The sequence below is a fragment of the Felis catus genome, chromosome D4, assembly GCF_018350175.1.
Source record: "Felis catus isolate Fca126 chromosome D4, F.catus_Fca126_mat1.0, whole genome shotgun sequence".
Classification (NCBI taxonomy): domain Eukaryota; kingdom Metazoa; phylum Chordata; class Mammalia; order Carnivora; family Felidae; genus Felis; species Felis catus.
Genome location: NC_058380.1, coordinates 12,310,645 through 12,325,214, shown reverse-complemented (window position 1 = coordinate 12,325,214; position 14,570 = coordinate 12,310,645). Strand labels below are relative to the sequence as shown.

General features: G+C 37.9%; 1 protein-coding gene across 3 annotated transcripts in view; it reads left to right on the top strand.

The window, feature by feature from the left end:
- Positions 1-13,763, top strand: part of PTAR1 (protein prenyltransferase alpha subunit repeat containing 1) — a 51,121-nt gene extending 37,358 nt beyond the window's left edge. The window contains exons 6-8 of one of the 3 annotated variants that reach the window (XR_002737825.2): positions 2,423-2,727; positions 4,662-8,323; positions 9,201-13,763. Coding sequence is in view for 2 of the 3 variants with exons in the window: in XM_023243339.2 (XP_023099107.1) it covers positions 2,423-2,727; positions 4,662-5,004 (648 nt within the window). In the remaining variant the exon portion in view is untranslated. Of the gene's footprint in view, positions 1-2,422; positions 2,728-4,661 lie in introns of all 3 variants that reach the window. The other 2 variants (XM_023243339.2, XM_045042705.1) reach the window with 2 other exon arrangements.
- Positions 13,764-14,570: the final 807 nt, after the last annotated feature.

Below are 14,570 nucleotides of genomic sequence, written 5' to 3'. Positions count from 1 at the left end.
TGAGCCAAAGTCGGCCGTTTAACCGACTGAGCCACCCAGGCACCCAAGATCACTTTAAAAGTAATGGCTGTCGCTTTAAAAAGTCATTGCTTATATCTCTCAACCTTTTATTCTAGTAAAAAAAAAAAAAATGCCCTGAAATTCCTGTTAAAGTTTCTTTTCTAGTTTAGTATGCCTCTTAAATATATCAAGGGAAAAGAACACAGTGAATTTTTCTCTTAAAAAGTCTGTTAAAAAAATTTTTTTTAATTTTTTAATGTTTTGGTTTTGAGAGAGAGAGAACACACATGCAAGTGGGGGAGGGGCAGAGAGAGAGGAAGACAAAAAATCTGAAGCAGGCTCCAGGCCATCAGCGCAGAGCCCGACATGGGGCTCGAACCCATGAACCGTGAGATTACGACTTGAGCCGAAGTCAGACGCTTAACTGACTGAGCCACCCAGGCCCCCCAAAAAGTCTGAGAAGTATCTTTAAAGGAATTAAATTGATACTGTTGAAAATCTTTCATGTCTGTGCTACTTTTTCTCAAAATTACAAAAAAAAATTAAAATTTTTGTATATAGAAATATGCCGTAAGAGGGGCGCCTGGGTGGCTCAGTCGGTTAGGCGGCCGACTTCGGCTCAGGTCATGATCTCACGGTCCGTGAGTTCGAGCCCCGCGTCAGGCTCTGGGCTGATGGCTCGGAGCCTGGAGCCTGTTTCCGATTCTGTGTCTCCCTCTCTCTGACCCAACCCCATTCATGCTCTGTCTCTCTCTGTCGCAAAAATAAGTAAACGTTAAAAAAAAAAAAAAAAAAGAAATATGCAGTAAGAAATAATCTAAAGGTTTTTCACATTATGTAAATTCCTTTTAAACATGTTTTGTACTCTTCAATCAATATTAAGAAGCCCTACCAAAATTAGAAATCTGATGTATTGTAGCCTAAATGTTCTGCAGGTTAATTCTTCAAAAATGTAACAACTTTAAGGTTAGTATGTATTTTTCTAAGGTAGAAGTTTATCTGGTGCTATTTTGTGCACTATTTTAATCAAATGAACAGTCTTGTTTTCCATTTCTCAGAGATTTACCAGTTCTGGAAACAAACTTATTTGGCTTCAAATAAACTCTTTAGAACTTAAAGGAGATGTTTAAAACATTTCACGGATATAAATCTACTGTCCTAGCTGGGAGTAATCTTGCCCCTCTGTACTGGTCACTGAATTCATTAAATTGTTTACTTATAAAATACTTAGACGTCCACTCTGAGGCCACTGGGTATAGAATGATGGAAACAGCAATTAGGAGTGACTAAATATTTCAAACAACTTTTAGAGTTTAGTGAGGATGAAAAGATGTACAGTAAGTTCTGTAATATATATAGGAGAACACACAGAAACTGTGGAGGTTCAGAAGAGGGAGAAATTTCTTCTAGGGAAGAAAGGGCATGTGAGAAATGGAGAGGTGATCTTGGTGCAGGAGAAGGAGTTTACCTGGGGCCCTTGACGAGCAGGTGAAGGAGGAGCCCTTTGGCTTTGTGCGGTAGCTGCCATTCACTGCTGAAAAGTCTGTCTTTTTTCTTTAGCTGATCTGAAAATCCTCTGATGGAATGTGGCACGCCCTCAATATGGCTTTCACTGATCAAAATCCACTTGCGTTTGCTACTTGTACAAGACAGTGCCAAATAATTTATTTTTTCATAACTGCTGGCTTTTCTTTTTATCATTCCATTCGAAATTGCTTAGTTTGCAGGATTGATAATACGCAGGCTTTAACAATTCACTGCTGAATTTTGTTTCATCTACTTAACAAAATCATTTATCATTGATATGAATTGAGTTTGACATGAACAGTGAAAATTATGAGCTCTTGGAAATTCCTGTTTTTCATGCATCATGTTTTTTGCACTAAGCCCTTAGAATTAGGTAGTGAACAAAACTGACATGCTCTGTGCCCTCATGGCACTTACATAGTGAAGAACAAATCACTACCTTGAGTCGATTGTTCAATAAATAATAAGTTAAATATTCTAGTGTTGGTTAAATGTTAAAGTTTATCTCAAAGTAACCTCTGAATTTATAATTTCTCTTCAACATCAGCATTCTTGTAAATAATCACCCTAATGTTCATCATTATTCTAGAATTTGGCTTTTCTGTGGGTGTGCCAATCAGAATGTGATTGATCAAGGTCCAGGGAAAGAATGACAAGTCTTTAAATTCTGTGGTGTATATAAAAAAAATCTCTTATTTATCAGGGAAAAGGGGAAACTAGCCTTTACCGAGCTTCTACTAAGTGACAGCACTGTGTTGGACATTGTATACAAAGTATTGGTAGAAACAATTGTTACCAGAAAAACAAGGAACAAATCAAAGAAATCCAAGGCGTTAATGGAGAAGAAAAGCCTTTGGCTATTCCACTTCTCACTTCCCTTTTTTCTTCCTACAAGATTCTTCTTGATGAACTGTCTTCTACTAAACACTGGGCATCCATGCACGTTTCAGACCACAGTGGATTTCACTACCGCCAGTTTTTGTTAAAGTCTTTGATTAGCCAAACTGTGATAGATGGTTCTGTATTGGAGCAAAACCCTCTGAGAAGTGAGCCAGCTCTGGTTCTTGCAAAAGATGAAGCAGCAGCAGCTTCAACAGAGGAAGCAAGGATAAATCTTCCCCATCTTCTCGAAGAAGAAGTTGAATTCAGCACTGATCTTATTGATTCCTACCCAGGACATGAAACCCTTTGGTGCCACAGGTAAGAGAAGGGAAAAATCCGCTTTCTGCATGAAACCACATGTCTTCCTGAGAGCTGTAGAAGGTCCTACATCGTAGGCCTGCCTTCTGGAGTAAATATGGTAATCTGATTGTGGAGCTTTGCCTGAGTTCAGAGGAGTTTTCGTTACCACATCCTCATGATCTTCAATAAGAAGTTCCTCATGCAGATCTTTGTCTAATGCTTAGATGGTGGCATTCAACCTTGACTGTGCAACAGCTGTGTTACTTCCAAACTGAAAACAAAAGTTTCTAGACTCCCTCCTTGGAGATCCTGATACTTGTAGCATGTGTGGGGTGGAAGGCTGCCATCTAGTCTTCAAAAACACAATGGAAAGAAACTTAGCAGATACATTCTGATGCAGAGTCGGGTGTAGACCATTGATCAGACTGTTGATTGGACCTTGAGAATAGTTAAGCTTATTGAAGGTCTGCAAATTAACGTTCCTTAAGTAATAAACTCTTGACACTGGTTGGGTTTTTTTTGTTTTTGTTTTTTGGTTTTTTTTTTTTTTTTTTAAAGTAAGGTGTACTTTGGGAGCAAGGCAGAATTATTAGGAAGGAGTGAAAGAGGATTAGCAACCTCATAACCTGAGTTCTGAGTACATTTGACAGCCAAGTAACTTTCATGTTGGAAGGAAGTCCAGGTATGGGAACCCCCTGATTGGTTCTTTTTTGAAGCATCTCTGTCTCTATAAATGCGGATTCTGCTTCAGGCTATAGGATTCTATTTGTAGACGAAGGACTTGCTGTGCCAAGCAGGAGATAGGTGTTTTACATATTTGTATGTTCTTAAACTTGTTGAGATTTGCCGCCTTTTGAGGAGACACGTTCAGCTGCTCCTCCATGCTAAGTACATTTAGAAGATGGGAGACCGTCTACCCTCTTTGGCACCTTCCTAAATTTCTTTTTCTCGTACTGAAGAGACACTCTTAGTCCACATTTTCTAGAGACAAGATAGATACTAACCTCCGTGTCATTGGGGTGTTACAGATTTTTTTGTTGCTATTTTATATTTAGGTACATCAGTAGCAAGGTTGAGAAAATTTTAAAATTATATTTGTGTTGAAGAGATAACTAGATTAACAGAGTAGAAGCTTTGTATAAAAATTATTTGAAGTTTGGGGTGGGGCATGGGGAAAAGAGACAGGTGGGATGGCCTGGATGTTATACAGGCCAGTTTTCTACTACTGAGCCATTGCCCTTAGGCACCTTATCTGTCCTTTGAGTTTTATCCTCTATAAAATGGGTAAATTATATGCTCCCTGTCTACTCCAGAATATGCTGGGGAAATGGACAGAATTAACTTTTCAGAGCTTAGAGTTGCTAATATGAATAATGAGATATCCCTGCTGCAGGGATATTTAATGAGACTATAGTTATAGTGACAGATTTCAGGGAAAGTTGGTTTTTAGATAATAAGACCTGTTCTTATTAAAGGAAATACTGGATAGAGGCCATGGACTACGCCTCTAGCGGAGCTATTTAATCCCCTTGTTAATTCACTTCTGTTTTAGGATATCAGTGAAGTTAATTTTTGGTTCTGTTTTTTTTTGTTGTTGTTGCTTTTTTTTTATAGCAGAGATTGGGCTACGACCTGTTTTCTAATTTCCGATTGTAGTTACAAAGAGTAACAATGCCAGGTGATTGCCATCATCTCAGTCGGTGATATTAAAAATCCTTTGGGGGTCGTATTATTCTTTCTCACAGTCCAGTAATCTAGGCTTGTAAGACTCTGGTCTAAATATGCAGAGACTTCAGGGTAACTACTCCGCCTCCTTCCTCCAGGTAACTCGGGGTTACCACGGGAGCCGTGAACTGAGTACAGTATGTTTTAAAATTATCAGCTTTTTTTTCCTAAAAAGCTTGATTTTGTGATATGAGTTTTCTGTATTCTCTCCCCCTCCTCTTTCACAGGCGGCATATTTTCTACCTTCAGCATCACTTACGTGGTAGGTTTCCTCACAGTGTGACCCCATTGTCACCTGCAGACAGCCCTGGGGGAACTTCGAGTGACTTGCACCTCATCCCAGGAGGCCCCCACATGTCTCAGGCCATGGAGGTGGATGGGCTGAATGACTCTAGCAAGCAAGGCTATTCCCAGGAAACCAAACGCCTGAAGCGGACCCCAGCTCCAGACTCTCGGGGCCTGGAGATGGAGCATAGGTTCATCGATCAAGTATTGTCCACCTGCCGGAACGTAGAGCAGGCCAGGTTTGCCAGTGCCTACCGGAAGTGGCTGGTTACGTTGAGTCAGTGAGAGAGGTGGATTAGTCCTGCAAGGTTCCCCCTTTCAGTGCAATATTGCTTTCCTTTCTTACATAGTCGCATGAATTGTTTGCTGGTATGTGTTCTTCATCTTTAGGTTAAAAGTCCATAGTAAATCTTTAATTTTATTTATTTTGTTAAGAACTGGCATTCCTTTGGGGATAAAATAACTGTGTAGTTTCTTCCTGCTAAACAGTGAGTCTTAATTTTTTTCTTCTTCTCATCCTTTATATTTCTATACGTGAAGCTTCTTCTCATTTGGTTCTCCTAATCGGTTCACAGACACATCTACCCACCTCAGTGCAGTTGCTTGCTGTATAGGCTAGTTTTTTTCAATTAAAATTTTAAGTTGTAGTTCAGCCTTAGAATAGTACAAGCTCAAAATTACTCCATCTAATTACTGCTTTGAGGATCAAATGGCCAGATAGATGGGATTTGCAAAAATATAAATCATGTCTCTTTCTCGACTCAAGTTATCGACCAGTGTAACCAAAGTCAGAAGTATTGGAATTTATATAAAAAACATGCTTCCAATGTGTAATCCATTTTAAAGTGGTTATTTTAAAAGAAAAACTAATTTTAAGAGTTTATGTAATTGCAGTACTGGGAATTATTTTTATTACTAGTTTTGATAGATTCTTTTTACCTCAAATTTGGTATGGGCCAAAAACACTCACATTAGCCCTTATATAAACCTTTTTTTTTTTTAACCTGGAATGCCATTTTCAGTTATTACTACTTGTTTTCCTTTTAAATTCACCATGAAAAGTGAAATATGCATGGAAATGTATCCATAAACAATCTTCCTTTGTAAAAATTTAAGTTCTTGAGGACACACTTAAACCACACAATTTTTATGAAGTGGTTATTACAGATTTGCTGGCAAAAGCCAGGGGGATTGAATAGATTTTGAAGGTTAGGTCTTCAATCTTTATTTTAAAAAATAAAACAACTTAAAGACTTTGATACTAAACTTATCAGGGATGAGGTACCAAAGTAGCCACCGAACAGCTGTATCTTATTTCTCAGTAATAAGGGCTGGGTTCTTCAGGTCTGTGGGAAAAGGGCCGGCTAATGTTTACTTTCTGAATACGTTTCCCCCCTTTGTAAATGGTCTGTGTTTGTTCTTTCCCTTCCACTTATCTTTCTTCATTTTCCCAGTCCCTTCCATATTTTTTGACACTTTCACTTTCGTATGTTTTTCCTTACTTGTCTAATTTTAAGGATGTGTTCTGAAGACATTCTCCGTCCTCTTTCCACCGAATCTCATACCCCATTAAACACACAGACACACACAATATTACAGGAACTGCCCTTTCAAAGGTCCCCTAATGATGGAAACCACCTGTTGTCCTCTGTGTGTGTGTGTGTAGGATGCCACACTGCAGAAGTAAGTGACTGCCGTGCTTTGCTTGTTTTTTTTTTACTTGCTAGGTCACCTTTAGGGTGAGGGGACAGATGTAAAGGCAGACTTCTCCTAGTATATATTATGGAAGCCTTGGGCTTGAGCGAGGCACACTGCCTTAAGCTTAGGAAAAGAGCAAGTTCTTTATTTGTGCATCATGATTTTGTTGAGCAGCAAACTGTCAGGGGAGACTTGAGAATACCAGAAAAACTGTCCAGCCTGGCCCTTGTAGACAGAATCTGCTTTTCTCTCTTGGGGCAAAATTTCATAGTATTTAGGTAAGAAAATAATTGCCATTATGAACATAATCCCATGGCCCTTTGTCTACAAATACCTCAAGGTCTACCTAGACCTCTGTGGATAAAACCATTAGTTGATGATTTTCTCTACCTGCAGGGGATAGTGGGGAGACTACACAGAGATGACAGGAGAGATTCAGCCCATTCCACTGGATACATGTTGCCAGATCCTGGCCTCACTCAGTATTCCCTTCCACACATCATTTTCAGTATCCCAAGTAATAGGGCTTCTTCTGCTTTGATGTGAGAGTGTCAGGACAGGATTATCGACAGTCCCCTGTGAACCAGCGGCTCCGCGCCTTTTTTACCCTCCATACGGTGCCCTGCCCACCTTTGATGTTATCTGCCTTCTTGAGTTTTAAGGCCCTTCATACACCCTCTTATGAAGCCATGCAGTCCTTTACGATATCTCGGTCTCTTCTTCCTAATAAAGTTTTGAGTAGGCAGTAAAAACACAAACATCCGAAGGATACTTAGCGTTTGTGACTTTCGTGTGCTACTTTATTTCTAACGTTCGCATTTTTCAAGTGCTGATTCACAGAAAAACCTAGCATTGCCCCATATGGTTGTGTTTTTTTCCTAAATGGTTGACATCTAAACTCATTAGCTGTAGCATGGTAGTATCTCTTTGAGTGAATAAGTTCATGCTGTGGAAAGGATGTATCTTTTCAGGGACTTGTTAGTCTTTACCTTTTTTTCTATAAATATCCTTGTTGAAAGAAAAAGATAGTTTAGATTGATTGACACATTTCATCAAACTTTCATTAGGAGAATAGTCGGCCATCATACTGTCCTGTGGATCAAGAATACTACTGACAAGCCAAAAGCAATAAGATCTGTAAATACCTCCACACCACCTTCCTCCCCAGCCCCACCTTTTTTTAAGTATACCTGTTTTGGTAATTTGGTGTTCCCAGATTCTACTGTGTGCCTTGCACATGGCGAGGACTTATCAAATGTTTATCAAATTAATAAATGATTCACTGAAAAAGGGAAAGATTGATCATGAGTAATGGATAGAATGAGTTATGATTGAGAAATTGATAAGTTAGAGCAATGGATTGTGAATGAATGATACATTCTAGCCTCATGATACTAGAGGTGAGCTGTTACATATAGAATAAGTTAATTTAGATGATTCTTCTTTATTTAACGACCTTGTTTAAGCTGTTAAATCCCAGCCAAGAAATGCAGCTCTATGATTATGAATTAACTGTACTTTAATATATATTAAAAATTCATAGAACAAAGCTCGTTTGCATTAAGAACACCACTTTCTGTTCATTTATGGTATTGGAGGACAGATCTTGGCAACAGAGCCAGAGACTCTTTGGGGCATTTGAAGGAATTCTTTGATTTCAAAGACTTGTTGATTTGTATTTGTGCAAGGATAGTCATTTTATGCTTCTCCTTTTCTCCTCCCCAGCTTGAACTGTAGACCTTTTAGGTATTTCTTAAACCTGTGTGAGTCATTTTCTTTTTCTCTTATTAGGTTTAAGGATTAGATACCTGTTAATGTCCCCTTTTTCTTTTCCAGGTTTTAGCATTTTTGTTACGTCTTTGGAAACTCTGGGCCCAGACTCTCAGTCATATCCCTTATTCCTATGGTACGGTTCTGATTAAAGGCTTCATTATTAATAGGATTAAATGTATACATGTTGTCACTAAAAGCCATTTAAATCTTCAGATAAGGGCTTATGTGACACAAGATATGAAAACAAAAGTTCCTTGACTTTTACGTGGCAGTTTGTAGGAAAGCATTTATGGTGGTAGACTGTGTGATTTAGATGAATTCAGGTCGTCATGTGAATTTATGCTTGTTATATAAAGAGAACTTTTAATATTGTTGAGAACAAGTTACCATTAGTAATTTTCTGTAGCACAAGATAGTATTTGACATGGGCTAAATATTAATTTAGGAGTACAGCTGTCACTTACTATACAATAGTCTAATCCGTATCTTAGTCCCTCTTAATTACAGAAGATACTAAAGGTTTAGTTATAAAAGGAAATAACATATATTCTTTGCAGAAAGCTTTTGGAAGCTTACAGTTATTTTGTTACTAGTAAATCAAATTTTAGACCTTTCAGATATTTAAAATATGCTACGGAATTCGAACAGCGCCATTAAAAACTTTTGACTTCTGAGTGAACTTCTCCAGGAGAACGGTGCAGCCCCTGGCACTTTGCATGCTGCTGCCTCCCCATGCCTAGATGCACTCTTACTGTGCTCCTGTGTACTGGAGAAGTCTGGAGGCACAGCAAGGTGGAGACGTGCCCTGGCATGCAGGCAGCGAGCGGGAAAGAAAATCAGCCCTGAAAATCCTACTTGTCACACAGTGTCTTTGAAACAATAGCTATATATACCTTGTTAATTTGAGTGCCTTTCTTATTTCTGGAGGGAGCAAGATTAATGTTTAGGGAGAAAACAAAGGACAGAATTTTTATCAAACAGTTGATTGTAACTCATTTTATTTATTCCAGTTGCTAGACACGGTCCCGTGGAGTTTTTTTATCCATTCATGACATACTGATATGAGCAGGTAGGATGCTTTGGTTTGTATTTCTTAGTTAGCATTTTTAAGCGCCCTGCCAAGAAGAATTAGTTCTTTCCCTGTGACAACTAACTTTTTGGGGATTGGAGGTATTTAGAGGACAGCGTGTGCATAATTACAGGTTAGTCCGAAACCTGTGCAGCCCATGTTCAAGGGAAACAGTGGCACTGTGCCTGAAACGAAAGGCCGTATGATTGTCGTAAATGAATCCTTTGCCTCACTTTAAGGGTTTTAAGAATTCCCTCCCAAATTCTGTGTTGGAGGAAAAGAAGTAAATAGATGAAATTTAAAATATGGCATTTTATGTATTTGGTTACAGGAGAGGGGAGGGATAGAGAGTCCATATTTCAGGATTGCAGATAACTTTTAATTGTAATTTCATAAAAATATACAGCTAAAGATTCCAAAGTGCTTTTCAGAGGACTATTGAATAATATATTCCTAAATGGCAGCAATATGTCATAGTTCATAGTGGAGACAGAAAACCATTGTGTCAGTTGTAGGTGTGTGTGTGTGTGTGTGTGTGTGTGTGTGTGTGTGTGCGCGCGCGCGCGCTTGCATTGCAGGAGGCACCTCTGGCTCTCAACCTGGACATCTGTATTCTCGTTGGGTTATGTTAAGACTGTAAAACCAAACTCTGTGCTAAAAAAAAAATAGAGAGGAGTAGCTTAGTCTGCTGATGAACCTTTGTGCTTCCAAGAATATTAGCTCTTATAGGTTGTGCTTTTTGGACAATAATATGGTCCACAAGGCTGACCCTGGCATTCTTTTATTAATCTGTTATTCCTCAGGGTGTAGAAGATTTAGTAAATTTAGGACAAAATTTTATATTCAGTGGCAAAAAAGAAAAGGCAAAAGTATGCTAAATATATTACTAGCTCTTAAAACTTTAGTATAGATACTATTTTTTATAAACCCCTACCAGTGCAGTAGCTCATAGACGCTCTGTGCCTGCCTCACTCTTCACCTCACTGCTTCAGTCCCTACGGCTCTATTATGAATGTTCTCTTAACGTCTTCTGTGGAAACAGTTTCTGTAATGTATTGTTTTCCACGTTGGGCAGAGGTGGGGGTGTTTCAGTTGACATCATTTTGTTTCTGGAAATCCTGTTCAGGAAATGATTACCGTTCGTTTTCAAACTGACAACTGTTTTGCCTCCTAAAACCTCACTTTCCCTGAAAGAGTGTTCTGTGTGCAGACCCCGTATGTGTTCAGTACATTGCATGATGCCTCACGCCTTGTAGGAGTCCAACGGGGCACAATCGTTAAAGGCTAGAAAGTAAAAACTAGCCTCCCTCTGTCTCGGCACCATTGCCCACATGCGTGGCTTCAGGAGAAATCCAGTATTGTGCGGAAGGTACATAATTAGCTTCAAACCATGCAAGGCAAGATACACAGCTGCATCACATTGTAAGTGAAATTTTGATACTTTTAAGGCATATATATGTGTGTGTTCACATATATGTATGTATATATGTTTAAACGAGATTTGGAACTTGAATTTATATAGTGATTTTACAGAGAATTTTATTTAAAGGGTTTTTATTTTCATATTTGCTTAAAGTGCTCCTATTTAAAAGCAGTTTTCTTTATTAAACCAGCCCCCTCAAGCAAAGTTGGAAACCTAACACAAGTGCCATTTGCCTGAATTAACCAGATATTTGTGTAAAATGTTTATTTTTGTCTTTGGATGCTTATGCACCATGACATTCTGGCTTTTCTTCATACCTTTAGGGAATCAGCCTTAATTTTATGTATGGCCATCACTTTCCTCAAAGTACTATGCAGCTTACTTCAAATGTTTATTTATCTTTATAAAGTGATCAGTAATACATATTCAGATTTTTTTTCATGTCCTGGGGTGAACAGTTTCACACGTTCAGATAGTGACTCATAAAGCATTTTGTCAGAAGTGCTCAAATATTATCTTCCCTCACCAGTGTCATCTTGCATTTGAAGCAGGTACTTTTTCTTAGCGGTTAAAGAATGAGTGTAGACTGAGTGCAGCCATAGTAGGTGCTCAATAAATATTTAGTCAGTTATTGATCTCATGGCAAATTAACAGCTTTCGGAGAGGAAACTTGTTATCTTTTCACGGAGGAGCATATTTTTAAAGCAATATATGTTTGAAACTGAAAAAATTACATCATTTGGCATCAATTACTAGGCTTATTTAGGCTGGAGTTAGTAACATGCAATAAACGTACTGTTTGTGTAGAACACGGTCCGAAGATAGGAGATGGGGAAGGTTTAAGCAGCATCTTTTTGTGCAAGGCACATTAATAAATGTGATTAAATGTCTTAATAGGCTGCCAAACTCAAGAGAGAGAGAGAATTACTGTAGACGCCTACAGTCGGTTTCTCTGTTGGTGTACCTGGTGTTACCTGGCTTAGGTTCTATTTATTTCTTCTTAAAACTTGGTTGCTTTCCAGTGTCTTCAAAGTGGTAATGGTAAAATACAGAATTATATTAAATAACTTCTCCTTGTTTTCTCAGAACATCTTTAATATGAGGGAGAAATTTTTATGAAAGATACAGTAGTTTCAGAATCTGCTCATTTGTGACTTTCAGAGCATCTTTGACAGAGCTTACTCAGTGTAAACAGATTTAAACGGTTGAAAAACAAACATTCCAGCCTGAGCTGTGAGGAACAGAGTGTGTAATACAAGTGTAATTAGGCATCGCCTCCTGGCGAGGTTCTTGATGCATGACTGTGATGCTGGCCTCTGACTGTGGTGACCGCTCAGTATTATATTTTGGTGGTGTTCCTGGAAGAATAATGAAATGTGTGCTAGATTAATTTGTATTTGAGATGGACACAATAAAAGATGATGTGGTATCAATATGCCAGGGATTTATACACACTATTACTGAAATTTTTTTTAAAAAGAGGAGGGGAAGAAAATGACAAAAGGTCAGTGATATTTTTTAATAGCCTCTAAGAAAGTTTTTTTTTTTTAAGTCCAAGTCTCTTAGACACTAAGCAGTTGCTAACCTTATTTAACACTGTGGGACTTTAAGGGATAGTTCTCAGATACTGTCTGCTGTTAGAATTGACGATGTGTGTGAATTTTACATTGCTTGCAGATTTTCCAAAAAATGGAGTATTTAAGTTGCAGTTTAATGATTTTTAAAGATTTTCTTGTAGGTCGTGGTTCAGTGGACAAGTTACATATATGATCTGTGGTGCAAGGTCAGATCCTGGGCATTAAAGATAAGTTTGGCTACCTTAATTTTACTGAAGATACTAATTGTTTCCCTCTGATTGCACTGTTATTTTTTTTTTTTAACTATTTTCCTCTGTGTTCCAGTCTGCATTGAAGTTCCTTTAGCTCTCACAATACACAGTAATTGACATTTCTTAAGGATTAAATATTTTGTGAATTCTTTTTACACTTAAAATGTGTATCTTGCAGAGGGATAAAAATTAATTTTGTAGTAAAGCATGTGCAGAGTGTGCTTACAGTGTCCTGGGAGATCGTACTCCAGATTACTTAAAGTAGGATGCTAAGTTCTAAGGCTAATAAGTGACTGTAGACGATCTGTATGAGCACCGTCCAGTAGGAAGAAATGGGAGCCACATATGTAATTTTTAATTTTCTAGCAGGCACATTAAAAAAGAAACCCATGACATTAACTTAACTATTTTAATTAACCCAATATATTAAAAATATTTCACTATGTAATCAGTATACAAAATTATGGAGATATTTTGCTTCCCCCCACCCCCCCATAGTAAGTTGCTAAAATTCATTGTGTATTTTGCACTCACAGTGCCTGTCAGTTCTGACTGGCTACTTTGTAAGTGCTCAAATAGCCATGTGTGGCTAAGGGCTGCTATATCGGACGGTGCAGGTTCATAGGGTACAAAATTTGACTTTATTTTAAATTGGGGAGATGGTGAGGTAGGCATGAAATTATGGTACTTTAAAAATTAGTATACTTAGAAAAGTATCTAATACAATTATCCACATTGTCTACATTTTAAATTTGCTGTAGAAGTAGCTCAATCTGTTCCAATTTGCCAAGCATTATCTAAGGAGGAAGAAATTCCATGCCATGTAAAATACCATGCTATGCTCATTATAACAACACATTATTAACACATTTTTCAATGTGTTCACTAAATTCAGTCCTGTCTCTTCAAAATAATAGCTTAAATTGCATGTTAATTGTGTATCTGTACTTGTTTTGTTTTTATATTATTCTTATAATAATGTGTATTAACAAACAGCCCTAGGATTCTAATCTTCCTATGCATCTGTCTTCCAGTACTTACTGGTACACTTATTAAGTTGTTACAAGTGGCAGAAAAGTAGAATGAACCATCGTTTTTTGTTTTGTTTTTTTTTTCATTAGATTGTTTTTATCATGTGATCATGTACCAAGCCAGCTATAAATTATTGTATTTCTGTAGAATATGAAAAATAGTGTTTATGTCTTAACTTTGCTAAATGTTTGCAATTTCTAAGTAAACTTTTCATCTCCTAAGATGAGTGAAAGTGTGCGTTTATTTTTGCTTGTTTTGGTGGTGGTGTTTTATATTTTTTAATTTTTAATGTTTGTTTTTGAGAGAGAGACAATGCGAGCAGGGGAGAGGCAGAGAGAGAGGGAGACACAGAATCTGAAGCAGGCTCCAGGCTCTGAGCTGTCAGCACAGAGCCCGATGAGGGGCGCGAACTCACAAACCATAAGGTCATGACCTGAGCCAACGTCAGACGCCTAACCGACTGAGCCACTCAGGGGCCCCAGCTCGTTTTGGTGTTTTAAACTCCACTCCATTCTGCCAAGCAGTCCTGTTTAATTGCTGTGATGGTGGTAATGGGATGGATGTGTGAGCTGTTGTCTAAGTGAAACCAACTGATTTGATTACTTACGCTTGTAGAAGGAATTGAAAATGTCATTTGTGTCTAGGACATTAAAAAAATATGGAAAACAAATTAGAGAAACTGTCACACTTGTCTTTAGAGTGCATTAACAATGACTAATTGACTTATGAAAGTCATTATAACTAGATATGCTTTTTCTCATACATTTTAAATGAAGGCATAGAGCAGAGAATTACTTGATTATTTCGGGGTTCTATCCCATGTTTTCTTAACCTGGAACCTTACTTCCATATATTTTAAGCTGGACGCAGCATTTACAGTTATCTAAATGGCTTTAATACCTAAGTATACTCTGAAAAGTATTGATGACGTGGATACTTTTTTTACTCAGATTTTAAATACTCAAAAAGTTGTTTTGTGGGAAAAGCCTTTGCTGCCTTGTCCCATGACTCTTTAGGATTATATTTTA